The sequence below is a fragment of the Notechis scutatus genome, chromosome 6, assembly GCF_049901735.1.
Source record: "Notechis scutatus isolate UNSWTSFEM ecotype Mainland chromosome 6, rNotScu1.2, whole genome shotgun sequence".
In the NCBI taxonomy this organism is placed as follows: Eukaryota; Metazoa; Chordata; class Lepidosauria; order Squamata; family Elapidae; genus Notechis; species Notechis scutatus.
In genome coordinates, this window is record NC_142014.1 from 48,852,781 (window position 1) to 48,874,898 (window position 22,118).

The window sequence follows — 22,118 nt, forward strand, 5'->3', positions numbered from 1 at the left end:
AAAACTGACTTGACGCTTGGCAACACTGAAGACATATATTTAAAAAATAACTTTATGAATGTTAAACTTCGATACACGTAAAGTAACTGCTGAGAAATTCAAAGCCAACATAAACAGAACTGTTTGTAACATGATGCATGATGAAAAACTGTAGTAACGTCTCCCATGCTAATGCTTCTTTTTCCTTTTTTAAGGAAAGCGGGGAAATGTTAAACAGCAGCTATATTTCTGCACTTAATGCAAACATGTTCAGTTACAAATCATCATCAAATGTCTCCGTGCATCGCAACATTACAGTCTCGTAGTCTAACTGAAGAATTTCTTCCTGCCAAAAATAAAGATAGGGAGAAGAAGAATTAATGTTCTGTTAGGAGCGGGACTATTTGGGGTAATAGAGTTAATGAATAAACATTCCATAGCAAGTTTAAATGATCTAATTTTTTGGCAGCCAGATTCTCAAATATACTAAGCTTATTTGTGTTTTTACATAAATGCAGCATGACATTGTGACAGATGCTAATCAGTGTCTGCTGATTTATGGATGTGAATGCTATCCTTTCAGCTGGTTTCCTTACCAAGAGGGCTGGCTATCTCATAGCTCAATAATACAACAAGTCAAGTCTACTAAATTTAAATCAAGATGTAGAAAAAAATTGCACAATAATAATGTGATTAAAAAATTATCCAAATACTACTTTGAAACAACAAAATCCCAGTCTAACTCTGTACCTCACGCACCACGACAGTGGCTCTAATCCAAAAGTGCATTTTTTTAAAAAGGTGAAAATCAAAGAATGTACTATTAAATAGGCAAGCTTTTTGTTTAGTTTAAAAAAAGCAACTTCTCCCAATGGCAGAAGTTTTGATTTGCTGGACAGAAAGCAAACACACAAACAGTCAAACTTACAGAGAATGGATTCTCTTAGGGACTTTCTTTTGAATATGGCTCTTGGTATCTGATGTAATTTCTGCTTTTTTTTATTTATTTTTGCTAATTGCAGTGTTCAGATTTCTAGAACTCAGTTAATGGGAAACTCATTTATTAGCATTCTAAAAATATTTAAAAAGAATTTAGAAAAGATACTTAAGGCTGATTATATGATCAGCTTGTGGGATTAATGGTGAAACATATACATAAACACCCTTTTATTGCCATCCATCAAGCTTAGATTAACTAATTTATTTTATCACAACGGTGTCAAATTCAGAAGGAACAGATGAGGAGTAAGATAAGGTAAGTTGCAAACTATGTGTGTAAAATAAAGTATGATATATCTGCTCCTCTCAAACGAACTATTGATTTTGATTCAATATACAGAAACATCTACATTTCACTGATATCAAGAAAAACTTGTAGGTAATTAATTTTGGTTAAGGTTCATAAACTATAAATTATATGGCAACCTATACACAAACTGCACTGGGCTAGAGATAGTAAGAATTAGAATGGGAAGCACTTGCAGCTCATTGGCTGTAGGTTTCCTGCATTGGGAATTTATAAGTTGATTTTAAAAATCATTCTCCTAAGCAATTCCACTTGCTCAGGTGTTGTTCTTCTCTTTAAATTCATGTTTCTATACTAGGATATGGAAGGAATTTTAATTGTTTTTCCATAATGCAGATGTTATTTCCTAGAAACTAACTGGAAATTGAGGAGCTTCAATGCCAGCATATCAGGATATATCCGTTTGTGGGACGCCACCATAATAAAATTGCTCAACAGTCTCACCTTCTTTTACAAGCAGATTATATAAAATTATATTGATATCCATCATTTATTCCATCTAAACCATTATGGGCATTATTTTAACATGCATACTTACAGTATGAGCGTTTTCACAACACCCACATTGTCATTCCTCATAAATCAGTTTGAAACTAAGCACAAGTAACTTCCAATCTTTCAGGCTTGAAACACTGAGAATCTCACAAGCCAATTAGTGCTTACCCTACATCTAACAAAAAGAGACTTTAAAGAACATTTTTATCTACTATCAAAACTTCATCAAACAGAATAGGTGGTTATTTTGTAATCCACCCTGTTTTGAAATCTACCTACATAATTCTTATGGGAAGGTAGAAATTAGGTAACATTTGATAGCAATCAGATACAGACAGAAGAAAAGCTATGTATTTAGACTAACATATTTAGACTAAATTAATTTGCTTAGAAATAACACTGATTAATTTTTTAGGTAAAAGAGACAAGAAATGAAATAATATTGCTATAACATTTGTTTTTTTATAAATAAAAAAATTGTGTTTACTTTGTGTTCCTACACTCTTCATTTATTGCTAATAATTGCTCATCGCTGCTCTATGTGAAGCTGCCTTTGAAGATCACCCAACAGTCATAAATGATCCAGAATGCAGCACCATGGGAAGATATAAGTTGCGCGATTTCCAATAAGTTTTGGTTGCAGTTCATAGTGCCTGATTATTTATATGAAGCCTTTTTAGGACACAGGATTGGGTAATTTGTGGGATGTCTGTTTCCAAAAAATATCTATCCATTCCACACACTTGAATAAACACATACAGTAGGGGTGTCAAACTCAAGGTGGGTGGGTCCGCCCTGGAAACAGTGAAGGACCAGCCCACAGTGCCTCTGCCAGCAAAAACGGAGCTCGGGAGGGCCATGTGTGGGCCTCCTAGCCTCCATTTTCACTGGGAGAGGGCTGCAGGAGGCTGTCGTGGCCGAAAATGAAGCCTCAATGAGTGACACAGAGCTGGCCATGCCCACCCTGGCCATGCCCCCAGCCCACCGAGGTTAAACACAACTCCGATTCAGCCCTCAATGAAATAGAGTCTGACACCCCTGACATACAGGGTCCCTTCCTTAAATAATGTCATCTTAGGAGTCCCAGTATGTCAAGAAGCCCATAAGACCTAATCAAATGGCCACATATTTAGGCATCAAGTGCCAATTGCTGTAAAGCACACCATTGCATTTCTACTTTTTTTCCCCTTACTCTTGTGTAACCTTCATTTATACAATGTTGCTTTCCTTCATTCTTTGTGGTTTTCCCATGAACAGTGTGCCTTAAAAGATCAGGGGATTGAGTATTTTATTAATGAAATACATATTTAACATGATCTTCAATAACTTCAAGCAAATTTCAACTTTTTATGCTACTTATGGAGCTTAAGGAAATCCCCTTTCCCCTCAAATGCTCAATTTAATTATGCTACAGTTCTCCAGAGATTTAAGAAGGGTCTCAATTTACAACTCAAGGAATGACTGAGAAAAAAAATAAATGTCACTGTAGATGGTGGCAGAACTTGGCTGATGTTTTTTAGGTTTGGAAGATAGGCAGGTTTGATGGGGGTTAGTACTTGGGTGAGCGATCACCAGGAAATTTCAAGGTTGTAGGCTAAAGTGAAGAGGAAAATCCCAGAAAGTGATAGTAAATCATTTAATTACTACTGCCAAGAAAACTAGCTATAGCCACATACATGTAATTATCAAACCTAATCCTAACTCAAGGGCAGTTTCAGTTGAAAATTGTTACATGAGTAGCTGAGAAATGACATAAGTATGGGACTCTGAAAGTAGATTGAAAGCGATTTATCATCACTGTGCATTAGTCCCTTTCAACTTTTCCCAACTGCTTCAATGTCTTTTTGACCGAGTTTGTACTTCTTCCACAACATAAGAAACGATCCTAACAAAGCTTGTTTCAAGCACACTGCAAAATCCTACCTGTGATGGTTGTGTGCTAGCAAAAAACAGATTTTTCAAGAAGCTGATGATCTGCAAGTAGATACGATGGTTATCCTCTTGGCTATCTGAACCACAGACTGTGAATGCTGAGCTGCAAACAAAATAATCTATACTGAGGCCTCCTATCAATTGTGTGGAATAGAAAGCAAGCCTTTACCTTAAGAAAGTGCATATAAAGGCCTGTATTACAGGTTTGACTGAAAGGAAATTCACATAATTGTCCAGCTTTGCTTTGCAGTGCCAATACTAATGGAAAACCATGACTCCTAAAATTAGGCTGCTCCCAAAGTGTTCCTTTGTAGTGCCACCTGAGCAGGTCTGCATCACTGCCCCTTTCAGCCTGCCATGCCAGAGTTCACAATTAATGGCAGACAAAAGCCAGTGTGTCAACATGTTGCTGGCTCAGTAGGGTTTTTTTGGTCTCTTCATAAGGATAATCAAATGTGTAACTTCTATATGTTGTCAGCTGATCATCAACCTCTGACACACTCCAATGACTTTTGGGGGATGTCGGCAACTGGTCAAGCAATTTGTCCATTAAAAGAAATAAAACAATGGCTGTGGGACCTGGAGGATTAATTACCTTCATAGCAAAAAGAGAGCTGAGGGGCAGAGAGGGCATGGTCCCACGGGAAATAGCAATATCACTAGCAATAGCACTTAGACTTATATTGCACTTCAAAGTGCTTTGTAGCCCTCTCTAAGCAGTTTACAGAGTCGTCATATTGCTCCCAACAATCTGGGTCCTCATTTTACTGACCTTGGAAGGTTGGAAGGTTGAGTCAACCTTGAGCTGGTCAGGATTGAACCCCTAGCAGTGGGCAGAATCAGCCTGCAATACTGCATTCTAAAGGAAACTTGTGGGACCAGCTGGAACATGTAATTTTAAGCTGCCTTCCCCATGAGCATTCATGTGCCATATATTGTCTGCATGTGGAGTCTTGAGGCAGAATATTACACGGCATAACTTCTAGAACACCAGAAAACCTCTTTCAGCTCACCCAGCTATAGGCTGCCTTGAAATACAGGCAAAGGTATAAGAACATGTGGACCGAGACCAGGAAGTGCTTGTGGCAGGATCAGGAGACTATGTGGATATGGCCTTATAATCTTCTCAGTGCGATATCTTTTAGAAACATTGACCAAGGCAATGAATAGCCCAGACATATAGGAACAAATAACTATTCTGATCTAGTCGAATATTCCAAATCTTCTTCCCTTTAGTGCATCTTTTTCCACTGTAGTTCTTCCTGGCATCTCTATCCCAGTAATGCATATTTCTCAAATCAGAGCCCCTTGTATACACTGCAAGATCCTCAACTTGGATGGCATGTCTATAGCACTGAACCTTTACACACCAAACATAGTAGTACTGGTGATCATGGGTTATCTGTCAGTTTGGTCTCACAAGAAACATCTATTCTTGTACTTGAACAATGACATTTAAGAGAAAGTCAGTGAACACTTACAGTATTTTGCAAAAGGCTGCCCCTGTTTTTTAGTTAATCACACTATTTCCAAACTGGTTCTATTAAATTATAACTTTCACATTATCCCTGTTCTATAAAAACACATCTCCTAGATTATGTGCTATTCTCTCACTTATGGTCACTTGATTAGACAGTGTTGAATTTCAACCTGATAAGTAAACAGGCAAATTCTTTAGACACTTATTATTGTATTATTGTTCCTGAAGATTAACTTATTACTGTTCTTTCTCTTTTAGTCTGCCTTATATTACAACATAGCAATTTATCTAGTTAAAACCATTACCTTTGACTGGATATTTCTTGTGTTTCATTTCTATCAAGAAAACTAGTGGCCACATCAAAAGCATCTTCAAAGAGGATCTAAAAGAGAAAGCATTCTGGACATTACATCCAAAAGCATCATACAAGAAAACTCTTTTTAAATTCTTGCTGTTGACTAGCATTTATTCGAATGATTTCTAAATTAGTAAGGAGTGCAGCGCTTGGTTATTCTATTTTATTTATTTATTTATTTGATTTGTCAATCGCTTACAAGATAATAAGTATAAGTATATACATAGTTATGAATACATGAAATGGATACATATAAGAAAAATAAAAGAAACAATGGGACAGGGATGGTACGCACGTTCTAAGATGAAACTGTTTGGTACGCATAATTGTTATGCACTATTTTTTCAGCAAAGTTTTAAAAACAGTTAATAACTTTTACCCAAGAACATTTATTTTATGGTTTATAGTTTAGGATAATTTCTAATTATTAAGGAGGTTATAGTTTATTAATCTCTATTTTATGTTCTCAATGAGCTTGGTTGTAATTAAGATTGCTCAAGAAGAATCCAACAGTGTAAAGGAATAACTAAATTACTCTCAGCCTCCTTATTAGATATTCTTTTTCTGAAACTGATGTTTATAGTGACACCCCAACATGTGCTGCTTTGCTAACAAGTGTAACAGGAAAAGACACTGTCAAAACATTTTAGGGCATAAGACATTATGACAGGAATTAGTTTCTCTGGAACCTATTTAATTAAAAATAATAATATCCTTCCCCAATGCCTATTATCTCCCATGGATTTAGTGGAGAAACCCACATAAATACTAGTTGATAAATGAGGCTTTGTAGTTTTTCCACCTAATCTACCAATCACATATTTCATCTGGTTCCTAACCATATGCTTTAATTATCACCAAACTGAGCTAACTGGTGAATAAAGCAATGACGTGGCATAAGCTTACGTTCTGAAAAGACCAAATGTGGTTGTGCTGTAATTAAGATTATTATATGATATAGGTTGCTTTGGTTACAATTTTATTTACTCTAGAGAAATCTTTTTTTTTTAAATTGGAGCTGTTTTTTGAACCATTTCTGAGAGTTATTGTCAAGATCTATACTTATTGCTAATTTAGCCATAGTATTTCCTGGTGTTTTAGAAATGATTATACCGTCCTCCCTTTTATTACTGAAGAAATAGAGACTCAGCAATTTTAAATGTTAGAACGATACATTTAACTAACTGTTCAACTACAATCATAGAAGACACCAATTCTCACCTCCTCCGGTGTGGACACTACTGAACCGCTGGCTTCCTGACTATTGGTTCCACTGTCCCTCACACTGCTCTCATCAGTACAGGCAGGTTCTTGAGACGCTGTCTTGATCTCAGAGATGAAATTCTGTCTTTGACTACAGTAGTGCAAAACACTGTCCTTCCTGTCTTCTGGGAGACCCTGCCACAGATGGGAAACAGCTGTGGAGACCACAGGGAGCATAACTTCTTCTGGGCTTACAACTGCATTATCAACCAACAAGTCTACAGTCTGCTTGTAAAAATACAAGTATCTGGAATGAAACAGGAAAGGAGACATCTCTCACAATATCGTCTGGATGGCATCTAACAGGCATAGAGCAATAAGTTGACTACACTTTGGGCATCACTGAATTGAAATGGATGGGAATCGGGCACATTCAGTCAGAAGATCATACCGTTTATTGCTCAGACAATGAAAAATGAAGAAAGGGTGCCACTGTTTTTTGTCATGAAGAATGTACAAAGACAGCACTTTGGTACAATGCAGTTAAATAGATTTCATGAACAACTCTTTAATATGAAGATTATTCAGTTTTTGGCCCTAACTACTGATGCAGAAGAAGTTGACAAATTTTATGGTCAAATTCAATCTGAAATTGACAGAACACACATACATGATATGTTGCTTATGATTGAAAAGTGGAATTCTAAAGCTGGACACAGTAAGGACGACATTTAGTTGGATTATATGGCCTAGGGAACACCACCAGATCAAACATTTGACCATATTATTGGCACAAGCAGATGGAAAAGTTCAGTTACAGCAGCAAAGATGTGGTCCGGGGCTCTTTACTCATGTGCAAATTCCAAGACAGGGTTAAACCAGTTTCCACAATATGATATGGAACACTATATATCCACCATTTTCAAGAAAAACTTTGAAGTCCTGAACTTTATTGATGGGAGCCAGTGGCACTGTGGAATGAAATCAAATAAGTTGTTAACAAAAAGTATGAAAAGAGATTGTCTATGATCAAGAAATAGAAGAAACTGAACTGGATGTTTGAAACAGACAGTAGAAATTTTTTGAAAAGAGAAGACAAAAACCAAGAAAGACAAAATTTTCTGGAAGGCTCTAATTAAAAATTTACATGGCCTAGCGAAGGAATAGTATTATAATATCTATAAAGACATCTAAGATGGAAACAGACATGGAAAACTAAAGAAAGTCTTCCAAAAGATTTATTAAACTAGAAAGAGGGTCTAACATCTAATTGATTTGCTAATGATGTCAACAGACAGATTCAAAGAAATCAAACATATAAGGAAGGAGTACATTGAAATTCTGTACAGTACAGATGTCAACATCCAAGACATCCAAGATATTGATACTTACTAGAATACCAAGTTAAATCAACACTCTAATTATTATCAAATTGGAAAGCTGTAAGAATTGATGGAATATCTTCAAATATATAGCAAGCAATTAAGATGAATCAGTAAAAGTTCTAATTGAATTATGCTAGAAAATGTGGAGAACACAATGGCCAACCAGTAGGAAGATGTCAGGCTACATACCAGTACCAAAGAAAAGATCCTTAAGAGACTGTAAAACTGCCACACAATAAATTGACATGCAAGCAAAATAATGCTTAGGATCATCCAACACAAATTAGACTCTTATTCAGCTGTTCAAATTGGTTTTAGAAGAGGGCAATATTATTGCAGATGTATTTTGGAAAAATGAGAACAATAAAAAAAAATACCACCCAAATGTCAGTGTACCATTCATTGACTATAGAAGACTTTTAATATTGTCAACCATATCAACCTGTTAAATATCTTTAGAAAACAGGATTAACAGAACATCTCACTATCCTCATGCAAAATTTATGCATAAATATGACGCCACAGAATATGATGAAACAGACTGGCTCTAATTGGCAAAAGAATAAGGTAAGATAAGGCTATACTGTATATTATCTCCTTATCTGAAAATATAATGAGAGAAGCTGCATTAGAAAATGAGTGCAGTTTTAAAACTGAAGAAATAACCTGCTCTATATTGAAGAGACTGCTCTGATATTTATTTATTAAATTTATATGCCGCCTATTTCACTGTTGCAACGATTCTGGATGACTTACATAATGAAAAAAAATACAAAATGAATATGCCTATATGTTGATTAATAATGAATTATCTTCAATGTTTCAACTCAAAATACCAGAAGTCACAAATACTAGAGGCCTGACAAGGAAGATCGCTACTTTAGCTGCACTGCTAAAATAATTGCAAGGACACAGAGCTTAATGGTTTGACTACAGAAAATAAAGTGTAATAGAACAAAACTGATGAGAATTATCAAATAATTTGGAAAAATAATTTTCTATCTAGAGTGCCTGACAAGGCAATATCTGCAGAAAATTGTTACTCAATAATTGCATCCTTAATTAAACCACTTAATATTCTATGTCAACATTATCTGTTGCTAATGTTCTGCAGCAAAGGAATAAAAGGACAAGAAAATGGTAGTGTCTGCTTTTATCATTATCAACATTCAAGAGGTCGCTTTCTAAAACATTTCATGGAAGGAGAAAATCAAGATAACTCTTGCTGTAAATGGAGTTCCTGTTTTAAACATAAAGTTTTTACTGCCATTTCTTATATTTGCTGTTCACGGAAACAACCAGCTTGCCACATAAAATCAAACTCAAAATATTAAACACACATACCTTGCAACCATGATTTATACAGAATAAAATGTAATTATGAGACCTCACAAAATGAATATATCCAAAATAAAATCCAGAACAACTTCCAGCATGTATTTATTTATTCTTCATAAAATTCTAAAGTATTTCAAGTTGATAGCTGAAAATGTAAATGATCTCAACATTTAGTAATGATGATAAAGGAGCACAGGACAACAATGGGGATAATAATTATTTATTACATTTATATGCCACTAGACTCCCAGCAGATTTGGAGGGGTATTCAAATGAAACATTAAAAACAAGAAAAAGACACAAGAGATAAAAATGAAAGTAAAAATGGTAAATGTGACAAGAACCAGACAGGAACAAAAAAGAAACAAATCCACATAATCTAACAGAGCGTCATTCATCCTTGCTAAGGGCCTGGATGAAGAGTTGCGTCTTCAAGGCCCTTTGAAACATCAACAGGGTGTGGCCTGTTTGGATCTTGAGAGGAATCACATCCCAGAAGGCAGGTACTGATATGGAGAAGCCATGCTTCTGACTATCAACAGATGGTCTTGTTTAATCAAACATGCCAAACAGAGCATGCCAACCAAGCCAGATCAAATCAACTGGGCAGACATTATGGGTAGCAGACACTCCTTCAAGTTATCAGACCTTATGGTAGGTAGGGTTTTATAGATAGGGACCAGCACAATTAATCACAGACAAAAGTAAAATGGCAACCAGTGCAGCACACAAAGCAGATGTGTTGTATGGGATACCAAGGTATGACTACCACTGCCTGCACCACTGCATTCTGGACCAACTGAAACTTTTGAGTGGTCTTTAAGGACATCCCTATGTAGAATATATTGCAGTTAAATTGTGGGATTGGATGATTGTCAGAAGAGGCTCTAATCTAGGAAAAGGCCAACAGGAGCTGTGAGTTCAGGAATATCCCCAAATTGCTTACCATTTATCAGTTCTCTCAGGAAAACCAGAAACACGTAGGCTAATTCTGCTTTATTGTTAAAGGCTACACTAACAGAATCTTGCAAATCTGAAAGTACAAATCTCCCACAATCATTTTGCAATCTGATCACTTAAGAGTTGGTCCTTCTTGTTTCTTTCTCTAATTAACTAGTTACTAAGGGGTTTTTCGCTCTCGTGTCTGTTCCCTAGAAGGCATCTCTTTTCCCTGCCTGTCACAGACAGTTACATCTAATCCAGCCAAGGTCACAGACAGAATATTCAAGATCTGGGCTGCTCAAAGACACACACGCCCCTCAGCCATTCAGTCTTTGTAGACCTGACTTAGAGATGGTTCTTCCCCATCCAAAGACAAACAGTCTCCAGGCACTGGGATGAAACCTTGAAATTCTCACTTGGCCAGCCCAAAAGCAAAAGATAATAGACTAAGATTAAATACAAAAAAAAATGACCAAACTAATGACAACAGGCAGAGTTACCAACATTAGAACTAACAATAAAATTGAAGTGGTGGATAGCTTCTGTTTTTTGGGATTGACTACTAACAGTAAAACAACTAGAAATATATTACAAAGTGGCACCTCACAAGGCAACAATGAAAGTCTGGAAAAGATATTCAGAGGCCTGATCATCAGCTCCTTCTTCCCCAATGTCTACACTTACTGTGACCTATAAAAATTAGAATTGTAGTGTCAATAGTTTTACTTGTGACACTCTATGGACGCCAAATTTGTACTGACACAGAATAAAAGTATTAGTGTTTTTGATATTGGAGAAAACTCAAAAATACCGTGGATAGCTGGGGGAAAAATAAATGCATCATAGTACAAACAAATTGAAGATAAGATCTTTGAGTTAATGGACCTTTACCAAATGAGGAAGGAATTCCTTTTAGATGATTCTGTCACGATTCTTAGTTTGCTTTCTGCTATATTAAACAAATTATGATTTGTAGGATGGCATTTGGGTTTATTTAAGTGTAACCTAAAAAAAACAGGAATTAATTTCTTACATTAATTAGGAGACTAACTATGGAATTAGAAAATAAATACAAGCAAATTCACTAAAAATTTGAAGAATATGAATAATTTGCATTATAAAAACGGTGATCATAATTGCTTTGAAAGTATCACTGTAAAAGGGAAGGAATGAGACAAGAAATCACAAAATAATTTTATAGGTCATGGATTAAGAAACAAATCCTTGTACTGATTTTTGCCATCTCTGAAAAAATAGATAGGTTAATTAAGAAATGCTTCAAGTTGTGTAACTGAAACATGTTTGCACCACCTGCTGGTCATATTCCATAGTTATTCTGTCCCCACTTTATCTCTCAGAAAAAAAGTGGCTTGCTGTAAAACATATTATGCCATGTAATAGGTATACAAGGTCCTACTATGTGATAGGCACATTTAAGAACAACAGAAACAGAACATACATTTTTCAGAAGCAGTTCAGGTTAAGTAGTGGTTTGCAATTTGTATCAATAAGCATTTCCAGCTTATTTGACCTTTTGTTACATCTTTTTTCTTTTATTTCTGCATCTTTGTCTCTGCTTTTTTCTTCCCTCATTTTTTTTTCTCTTTTTCCCTTCAATATTGGTTCTTGTTTGTTTTTATTCTAAATTAAAGCTTTTAATAAAACTTATAAAAAAAGAAAGCAAATGTCACTTTGTTGACTAGGATTCTTGAATAACATGACATAAACGAATCTTTTCACTGAGCTATACTATAACATAAATGTAACATACTTACTTTCTTCTATCCTGCAGTTACTAAAAACTATTAAATGTCTTCATTCATTCAATATAGACTAACTCAAGAAATTTAACCCTATATAACGTTATTTGTTGAATCAGTTCAAAAGGAGAAATATCTTATTTCTTCATGTACCGTTCAAACTCCATGAGATCAGGAGAAGAGGTAGCTGGTGACTGTGTTAGCCTTTGACTTACATCTTCTTCTACAATTGGTTTCTCATGTTCTTGAATCACGTACCAGACTGTGGTGCCATTTTGACTCAAAACATCTGAAGAATGTATGATGCTACAAAATAAATGGAGGGGTTACATAAGTCCATTTTTTTGTCATAAACATGTGTTGAAAAGTCAGCAAATTTTGTTTAGCGTTAATTATTTTTCAAGAAATATACTGGGCTACAGAAACCACATGGGGAAACAATATAAACAATGAGAATAAAGAGAAACAAGCATAAAAAAGTGGGACTGAGATTCATCATGTTAAAAATCCCACTTTCAAAATCTCTATTTCACTCTAATTTTCCTTCTTCTTGTTTCTGCAACTCAGTAAAGACTGTAAGTCCATGCAAATTTCATAGGATAGAAATGTAATTATTTTCTGAAGCTCACAGGCTTATTTGAGATATTTAAAAGGGATGCTTTCAGAAAGTTTAAATTTTGTAACCTATGATTGTTGAAATACATCTTGACATATTCCTCCTTTACATCTTCCAAACTGGACGGATTGCCATCTTCCAGATTTAAAACTTCTGTTGGCAACAGAAAGAACATCTGTTACTAATAGGCATATTCTGAAATTTGAATATAATGAAATGCATTTGAAGAAAGTATTGTAGGAAAATATTTTTTTTAAAAAAGACCTATTATCTTTATTATTGGTTGTTTGTACTTTTATCACTACTAGTATTAATATTGTGTTGCTGCCCAAACAATATACATGAAGTATGTCACTAAAATAATCCAAACTTATAATTTCAACCGATATAACAAACAGATAATACAGTATAATGGCAACAAATATTATATAAGCAACAAGCAGAAAGTTCTATGGGTAATGACCTAGCCTATATTTTGGGAGGGGCTATAGCTCATTGATGGAACACAGATGTTCTCTGAAGAAGTGACAGTTTCTCATATTTTCAGCTAAGGCCGCCTGATAATAGGTTATGCAAAAGCCAATCACAGCATGTGATGCTTGAATAGATAAATAAATCACTCATAAATAGCAGCTTGAAGAACTAAAAAAATAGGCTGGAAAATGATGACACGAGCAATGAATTGAATGTCATAATGGAAAAAGAAAGTGAATAGAGTTTTCTTTGATCCAAATACAGTTGTATTTAATAAATCATATTTGAGAATGGAAGAAATAGAGATTTTATTTCAGCCCAAAACTAGGAATATAAAAAGAAACCATTACAAACACAACGAATAACAAAATGCACACAAAAAATGTAAGATTTAAAACACAAGAGCAAAATTGGACTTAATCTGTAGATCAACTTTTATATCACCTTTCCTTTTTTGGTAAGCATAGTGCTAATTTTTGCCACCTTGTAATATTGTCTGAATTTGAATCATATAAAAGAAGAGAAAAATGTGTCTGATCTAAAACAATGGGGAACATTTTAACAAATATAGGATAACAGCTACAGATAACAAATATACAGTTTTAAAAGATTTTAGTATTTTAATTGTAAAATATTTTTTTTAAATTGTAAGCTGCTCAGTCATTGATTGAGATATGCTATGATAGAAATTGACTGATTGACTGACTGACTGACTGGCTGGCTGAATGAGTGAATGAACGACATTGCCCTTCAAAATTGTCCATTCCTCTGAAGAGATATTTTGGTGCTTCCTTTTGCCTTGGGTAAATATATATTTATATCAAGTTCAGCACCTATTCAATCTTAGTTGATCTAAAAAAGACTAAGCAGAGTTCTTCAAATTAGTACTTGGGTAGGAGCCCACCAAAAAAATCTCAAGACCATAGATTTATTTAATTTATTTAATTTATATGGCCACCCATGTCACAAGAAAGGACTCTGGCTATGTGGGGGGGAAAAGAATAAGTATGTCAATCATATAAGCGCACACACACACACACACACACACACACACGAGATTCAGTCAGTAATGGAGCAGCCTTCAGATCTTATCTGTCTGAGACCCCGAGGCCTGATGACAAAGAGAGGTCTTAAGAAAACTAAATCAGGAATTCAAAGTATTTTCTGGAAGAAAGCAGTGCCAACTCACTTTCATATTGCTGACAAGAAAAAGTCAATAGGTAATATGTCTGTAAAGTTCCCCACAGTGAGATCAAGTCAGAGTCTAACTTTTATGAATGCTCACTGAATATCAAACATGGGAAGAAATCTACATGAAAATTTTTAGAGATTAAGCACAACCTCCCCAACCTTCTGATAATTCTGTTGTTGGAACTTCCTTCCAACAAATATGAGATGGAAAAGATTCATCTTCTCTTGTTCCAGCCTTATAATGATTCTATAACTTTGCCGCTAATCTATTTTTTAAAAGAAAAAACAAGGATATAGCAGAGGAAAAAGATTTAATGAGCACTTCCATATAGTACCTTTCATCTTCAACAGATTTTCCAAAGTTTGCTCCAATTCCTGGATATAATTCTTAGCTTGGCATAAAACTTGAGACTAAACCAAAAAACAAACAAACCAGAGCCTATTGTATGCATTCTGAATAGGCTAATATTCATGTATTCATTTAATTGGTTAGCTAATTAATTAACTGGATTTCGAGGCCAACTTCCAAACATGAGATAATATGGCATTAAACCGTCATAAATACATGCCTGTTGCCAAGTGTGTAAATTTTGATGTGACCATGGGGATGCTGCAATGGTTGTAAGTTGAAAATGCCCATAATTCATTTTTTTCAGTGCCATTGTAACTTTGAACAGTCACTAAACAAATGGTTGTAAGTTAAGGACTATCTGTATTCTCATCTACTTACACTAAGTATAATAAATAAGTCAATCAGGAAGGAAATTAAAACTTGAGAAGCAAGAGGCTTTGAAACAGCTTGAGAGGATAGACTACATGTAGTCCTTGACTTATGATTACAAGTGAGACCAAAATTTCTGTTAAGTGAGAAATTGTGAGTTTTGCCCCATTTTATGACCCTTCTTGCCACAGTTGTTAAGAGAATCTCTGCAAATGATAAGTTAGTAACATGGTTGTGAAGTAAATCTGGCTTTCCCATTGGTTTTGCTGATCAGGTTACAAAAGGGGGTCTAATGGTCTTGGGACATAGCAACAGTCATAAGTATGAACCGGTTGCCAAGTGTCTGAATTTTGATTATGTGATCATGGGGATGCTACAAAGGTCGTAAATGTGAAAAATGGTCATAAGTCACTTTCCCCCTCCTGCGTAAGTTTAAATGGTCACTAAATGAACTGTTGTAAGTCGAGGACTGCTTCTATTGTATTTAATTATTCCAGGAAACCTCATTCTATGACAAGAGCTAGATACTTTTATATAAAAAAAAAGTTTCTTCATTAAACCTTAATTATTCTTTCAGTTTAGAGGTGAGTTCTCTAGCTATTTTTTACAGACTGAAGATTTTGCTTTGACTTTGCACATACCTCAATCATCTCAGCAATAGATTAAAATGTATATTTGTGCCTGAGTATGTAGTTGTTTTCCTAACATATTTTTTTTTATTGCACTAAGTGCACTGGGTAAATCAGTCTTGCTTTTGATCTTTTTAAAAAAATACATGAAACAGTATGAAACAGGCTTATAAATTAAGATACCAAAATGTCATCGACCAGAAAGAAACCAAATTATAAATCCGTATTTCCGTATCACATTCTGCATCACACCTTGATAGCTCAAAGCTCTAAGCCAGGGGTGTCCAACCTTGGCAACTTTAAGACTTGTGGACTTCAACTCCCAGAATTCCTCAGCCAGCTTTGCTGGCTGAGGAATTCTGGGAGTTGAAGTCCACAAGTCTTAAAGTTGCCAAGGTTGGACACCCCTGCTCTAAGCCAAGATAAGGACTCTTGGTGTCTACCAACTTCCCTGACATCTGACTTAAAGAAAGATTATTTCACTAAGTAAAATAGGAAGATAGCATGTTGCAAAGTAAAGCAAAGCATTCATTTGTAATATTATTTATGTGCAGCAATAGTTTGACACTGAAAAGAGAAACCTTGGGATTCCTTTTGCTAAATGGATGGTTAGTAGTGGACAAGTAGAGTTGCTTTGAAATGAGATGGGTGGCAAATAGATTTAATAAATAAAAAATATTTTTTTTAAAAAAAATGGATTGCTATGTCTGTCACGGCAGGGTTTTTGTGAGTTGGCATTCTCCCATAGTATTTACTTCTTTATTAAAAAGGCTGCTTGCTCTTACTCAGAGATATAATTCTAGCACACAGAGGACAATTCCCTACATTTAAAACAAAATCGGAACAAGCATTAAATCAAACTTCCATGACAGCTTTAATTTCATAAATGAAATTTTTAAACAGCATTGAAGAACATGTGAATAATACAGCAAGAATAATATTGATTACTAAGTATTATTCTTATTGTATTTAATTTTTTTTTCACCTTTAGACTGGCATACTTATTTCTGTACCTTTGAGACAGAATTTTCTTGCTGCGAAAATACAGTTTCTCGTAAGTTGTTGAACAGTCCTGCCAAAGTAGCTCTATGACGTGCCTGAGATAAGCGTCTTTTGCCCACTTGTGGCTCTATACCTTGCAGACGAGTATGGTATTTAGGAGTCACTCTGGCATATGGGGTGCTGTAGTCTCCAGATATCTCCATCAAAATCTGAAAGATAATACCTACACTAAACATGCATAATGTGAAACCTTTGGTTTCTTACTGTATTAATGTTATAGCATCACTATGAGTGAATTAGATCAAAATTCATTTTAATTGCTTATATTTATGCAACAAGGACAAATAAGATGGCCAAAATTAGATGAAAATATATGCATGTTGAACATTTTCACTGTTATAAAGGTCAAAATGCTTAAATCTTAATATTTCGCTTGTTATATCTTGATGCTAAATAATGACTCCAGTGCTTTAAAGGTCTATCTGTTATTGCTGTTCTTATTCATAGTACTATTAGTTACACTAGTATTTATTACATTTTCATATAATTTTTGTGTGTGTGGGGCGGACAATGACAGTCTGAAATTTCATGAAGCAGTCAAAGAGCTGAAGAGTTTTGGGACCCCTGTCCTAGAGCCGTCCAGCCATCTTGGTGCTGATATAGTAATAATGAGAAACTTTCTACTGCCTCCATAATGGCTGGGTGGTGCTAAAAGGTATATGTCACAGGTAGAAAAATAGCTCATGGCACAAGGTCAGGCTGTTTCAGTTTTGAGTTTACTTAATAAAGTTTAGGTAATCTATTTCTCTTCTTGCTCTTACAGATAACATATGTATGATGACTTCCTTGCTGTCTGCTTGGACGATGAGGAAGAGCCAGCTATGAGGACTTTGGTGGGGTATGTATGCGGAGCAGCATCGGGAAGCTGCTGAGGGTCCCAAACCAGGAATGGAGAGGCCGGGGTCATGTCAGAAGGGTCACTGGAGGGGCAACTGGATGAACTCCCAGCTGGAGAAGAAAAGGAGAGGCACAGCTGCAGCCGGAGAGCTCAGAGACCCTCCTGGAAGTGCAGGGTGAAGATGGACAGCTGCAGCTGGCCAGTTTGGATGAGGAATTGCCTCCTCCACTTGATCCGCGGACACGCAGGGCAGAACAAAGGCAGGCTCAATGGAGGCCAGCAAGGATACTTGCGAGGAGGCAGCCTCACCCCTAATAAGCTACACTGGCAAGTATTTAGTTGGGCAAGTAGAACAGAGGGTTGTTTGAAAACAACTGCCCATTCTCCAGCCATGTGCATGCTTGCCTTCATGAATTTTCCTCAACTCTGGACTGTGCTGTGTTTGACCATGAGTTTGGACTTTGGACTTCTTCATGGATTTTAGACTCATACCTTGGACTTTGGACTATACCTGAATTGTGGACTTTATAAACTCTTGCCTTTGCTTTTGAACTCGGTATGCTCGTGCCTAGACTGAAAAGCTGTAAGTGCAAAATATGCAGGCAAAACATTATCAAGAACTGAGCACTACCGTGTTTCTCATATAATAAGGCCGGGTCTTATTTTTTTTTTGAGCCCCGAAAAAATGGCTAGGCCATCTTTTCGGGGGTGACTTAATTCCCCCCCCCTTGCATCTTCGGGCGGGCGGTGATGGCTTGGATGTTGACCTCGGCATTGGTGGGGCACTTCATATCGGGGTCAACGCAGGCAGCACCATATCCGGGTGTGCAACAAAAGTACTTCCTAATGGCAAGCCCCCCCCACCATTCCCCCCATTTCGCATGTTTTAATATAGGCCTTAATTTGGGGGGAGGGGCTTAATTTCATTTCATGCCTATAAAACATGCTGGGACTTCCTATTGGGGGAGGCCATATTGTTGGAGAAACAGGGTAGAACCACTTTATGTTTGTACAACAGGTTTTTTTTAACTGGCATTTAGATTGGTTTCAGGCCTAGTGCAAATTGTTGTCATTAACTTAAGCAGAATTTTATAGCTTGAGACAATACAGTATTGAATGAAGCATTTTCCTTCAAATTTCTTCCCAATTTTCAAGATTATTAAATGCCTTGTTTTGAGTGCCTTCATATGTTGAGATGTAATAGGAGGTTGTTGTCAGCAATGGACATTTTCATTAATACTCTCCTAGTTTGAGGTCTACATAGCATGTATATTATTCCAGGGGAGCGCTTGACAAAAATTCAAAATTGTTAATTCTTTGTTTTTTTTTAAATATGTGTTGTCTCTGCTGGTTTAAAATGTTGTTTTATATGTTGTTTTATTAATTTTTTTCACCGATTTTACTGTATTTTTATGGTACATTGTCTTGATAGATTTTTTCTCTAATACCCAATTAGCAATTACAATTTAGCAACAATTAAATAAATAAATATAGCTTGCATTGGAGACCTTGAGACTATATTTACATGACACATTTACTCAAGGTTTGATTAATCAATAGTTTTCTGAATTTGCACAAGAAAATAAACTCATACAAGCGGTGTTCATTCAAATGATAAAAAGTAGGTGGCTAAACAGAAAGTCATCCAAATGTGAAAGAGCCAATCTACCAGAATATATTGTATTATAGAGGTAGTCCTCGACTTATGACTACAATTGAGCCCAACATTTCTGTTACTAAGTGAGACAGTTGTTAAGTGAATCTTGCCCCATTTTATGACCTTTCTTGCCACAGTTGTTAAGTGGATCATTGCAGTAGTTAATAACACATTGTTAAGTGAATCTGGCCTCCTCATTGACTTTGTCAGAAGGTCACAAAACGTGATCACATTATTGCAGAATATTGCAACCTTCATAAATATGAACCAGTTTCTAAACATCCAAATTTTGATAAAGTGATTATGGGGATATTAAAAGGTCCTAAGTGTGAAAAACAGTCATAGGTCACTTTTTTTCAGTGACATTGTAACTTTGAACAATCACTAAATTAACTGTTGTAAGTTGAGGACTACCTGTATTAGCATATTACAACTATTAGTATATTATAATCCTTCTGTTATGTATAGAAAATTATTTTTATGAAGAAAAATTATATATATATATATATATATATATATATATATATATATATATATATATATATATATATATATATATATATATATAGTGTATGGCACATGTAAGTCAGGGATCATCAAGGTCGCTGGCTGCTTCTATGAAAGGAATTTTTTCGGGAGGTGTTATCTTTACCCGTGGGATGCCTGAATGCCCGTAGGCAGTCAGGGGAGGCTCCTTTCTTGTTCCTCCGTGGTTTATTTGCTCACGGAAATCGAGCCGCCGAGCTGCCAACCTCAGCAGTGCACAGGCCCAGCGTCTTAAGTGAGCCACTGCAGCCCATCTGCCATATAAACTTCTACCCGTAGCATGACACAGTAAAGGAACATTGGCTGCTGTCTTTGAATGAAATTCTATTTAAATTCAGTCTTTCTGTTAGAAGGCTCAAGATCATACACCAGAATTTATACACACAATTTCATTAGAAAAATTAGGCAAATAGACATTAATTAAATAATATAATTCAGTAAATGGATTTGAATATAGGCTTCATTCTAATCATGATAATCTTGCTTGTCAGGCTATACTGTTGACCCAGAGTAACAAAAATACAAGAATCATCCTTCCTGCATATTCAATGAATATATCTACAATATTAGTTCAAATGAATGGTTTAAATATGATTTAAATAAATTAATAGAGAATAAGACTATTTATTCAGACTCCAAAAATTGTGGAGTATGCTTGTAGTCCAATGTGCTTAGCACAGGACATGATAACAAGGCTATTTATGGCTTCTAGTTAAAATAGCAAGAGATTACTTTCAACATTGAAATAAGGCAAGGTGCAATACAGCAGTATTCCTCTCTTGCTAATGGGTTTCCAATTGGTATTTGTCAACAGAAAACACCTTGCAGTTTCAGTTGGATCTATTCTTTTTTTTTTTTGCTCTGATGTTGTCCTATTGAAAGAGAAATATTCCTTGCTTCTGACTAAATATGTGTTTAGGGTATTTAAAAAAGTGGGGAATAATAGTCCATATATTGGTTAGTCATACACTTTGCATGCAAAAGAGCTAAGGTTTCTTCTCTTGAATCCCAGAGAATTACTGCTACTGCATAGACAAGTTGGAAGGACCAATAAACTGACATGACGACATTCCCTGAATATCAGTGGTATTTGAAATAGCAGTGTTTATCATTTTCTCAGCTTGTTTTTCCCAGGATTTCCAAATTACAAGTAACACTGTTCCTCCTGACTTCGAAAGATAAAAGAGGTTGAAACTTACTACTTTTTCTATTAACTATACAGCCAAACAGCCACTCTATGTATCTACCACCGTCTGCGTCCGGCTATTCTCCGGGTTCGTCCCGTCCCCTTCTGTAGAAGCTCCCTTTCTTTTCACCATATTTTTCTAACGTCAGCGTGCCTGACTAACCTTCCTTAGGAGTGCAATTCTTTCCCCACGTTATGCTCCCAGTTCCTCACTCCACGCTCTCCCGTCTTTACAGACTCGACCCTGGAATACGAGAGACAAAAACTACACTTTTCAGAGTTACGCGACTCACTCGTTCGTTACTCCCAAAACCTACCGCCCACTCCACCTTGCATACGTTCCACTCACCCACCTACCGACTATCCCCGCACACGCTCTCACCATAGCATTAACTTAGCGGCGCATAATATGACCAATCACATCGCAGGAGAATTCGCCAACTTCCAGTAGGAAGACGCGAATGTTAAGCAAGAGATTCTGACCGAGGTGATGCCGGAAATAGTAACAAAAACGCGGGAAAGATAAGACGAGGCGAAGCGAGCAGTTAAGAGAAAGTGAAGGTTTCAGAGTCCTGGAAAAGAGATAGTTTTGATTTGTGTATTGTTTATTATATATTAGGTATATATTAGGATATGGGGTTGTTTTCACACCGTACTGGAGCTCCTGAAGATTTCTACGTGTTTGCTTCTAGGTGCAGTGTCATCAAATAAGGGTGTTGCACTCTCCGTATTTAGTTTAAACCGGGTCTACTTGCCTGTTATACCAAAGCAGCTGATAATATATTTCATATAAATAAGGTGCCTAGAAACATACCCAATTCTCAGATTGAAGCAGACATTTACTTTTACTCTGCCCTATTTCTTTAACAAACTTGCCTACAACAAATTACTAATGGTCTAGAAATGCACCATAATTATATCTTCTCCAAGTAGTTCATTTTTTATGGAGGTACTGAAAGTTTTGAACTTAGCATGCAGATTCTAAGAAGACTTAATACCCTTATTTAAGAATAAATAATATAT

The 22,118-nt window shown here is 35.9% G+C and overlaps 1 protein-coding gene across 11 annotated transcripts; it reads right to left on the minus strand.

The window, feature by feature from the left end:
* Window positions 1-22: 22 nt before the first annotated feature.
* STRA8 (stimulated by retinoic acid 8) lies at window positions 23-21,537 on the minus strand. Of its 11 annotated transcripts, none has more exons than XM_087968169.1 (10): window positions 21,478-21,534; window positions 21,259-21,339; window positions 16,820-17,017; window positions 14,792-14,867; window positions 12,860-12,944; window positions 12,329-12,481; window positions 6,769-7,057; window positions 5,498-5,574; window positions 3,704-3,815; window positions 23-325 (listed from the first exon to the last, which is right to left on the minus strand). In XM_087968169.1, exons 3-10 carry the CDS (start codon window positions 17,009-17,011, stop codon window positions 254-256), a joined length of 1,056 nt encoding a protein of 351 aa, XP_087824295.1. In that variant the 5' UTR covers window positions 17,012-17,017; window positions 21,259-21,339; window positions 21,478-21,534; the 3' UTR covers window positions 23-253. The 11 variants fall into 11 exon arrangements, with proteins under 11 accessions (XP_087824295.1, XP_087824296.1, XP_087824298.1 ...); XM_087968170.1 differs by having other exon boundaries at window positions 21,453-21,506; XM_087968172.1 differs by having other exon boundaries at window positions 21,109-21,339; window positions 21,453-21,506.
* Between the last annotated feature and the right edge of the window lie 581 nt (window positions 21,538-22,118).

Bases quoted from the DNA above. Each gene is read 5' to 3' on its own strand.
- STRA8 (XM_087968168.1), bottom strand. The intron at 7,058-12,328 runs GTACATGAAGAA...GTTTCATTCCAG, and splicing joins GATCTCATGGAGTTTGAACG to ATACTTGTATTTTTACAAGC. The intron at 5,575-6,768 runs GTGAGAATTGGT...TTTCTCTTTTAG, and splicing joins TAGTGTCCACACCGGAGGAG to ATCCTCTTTGAAGATGCTTT.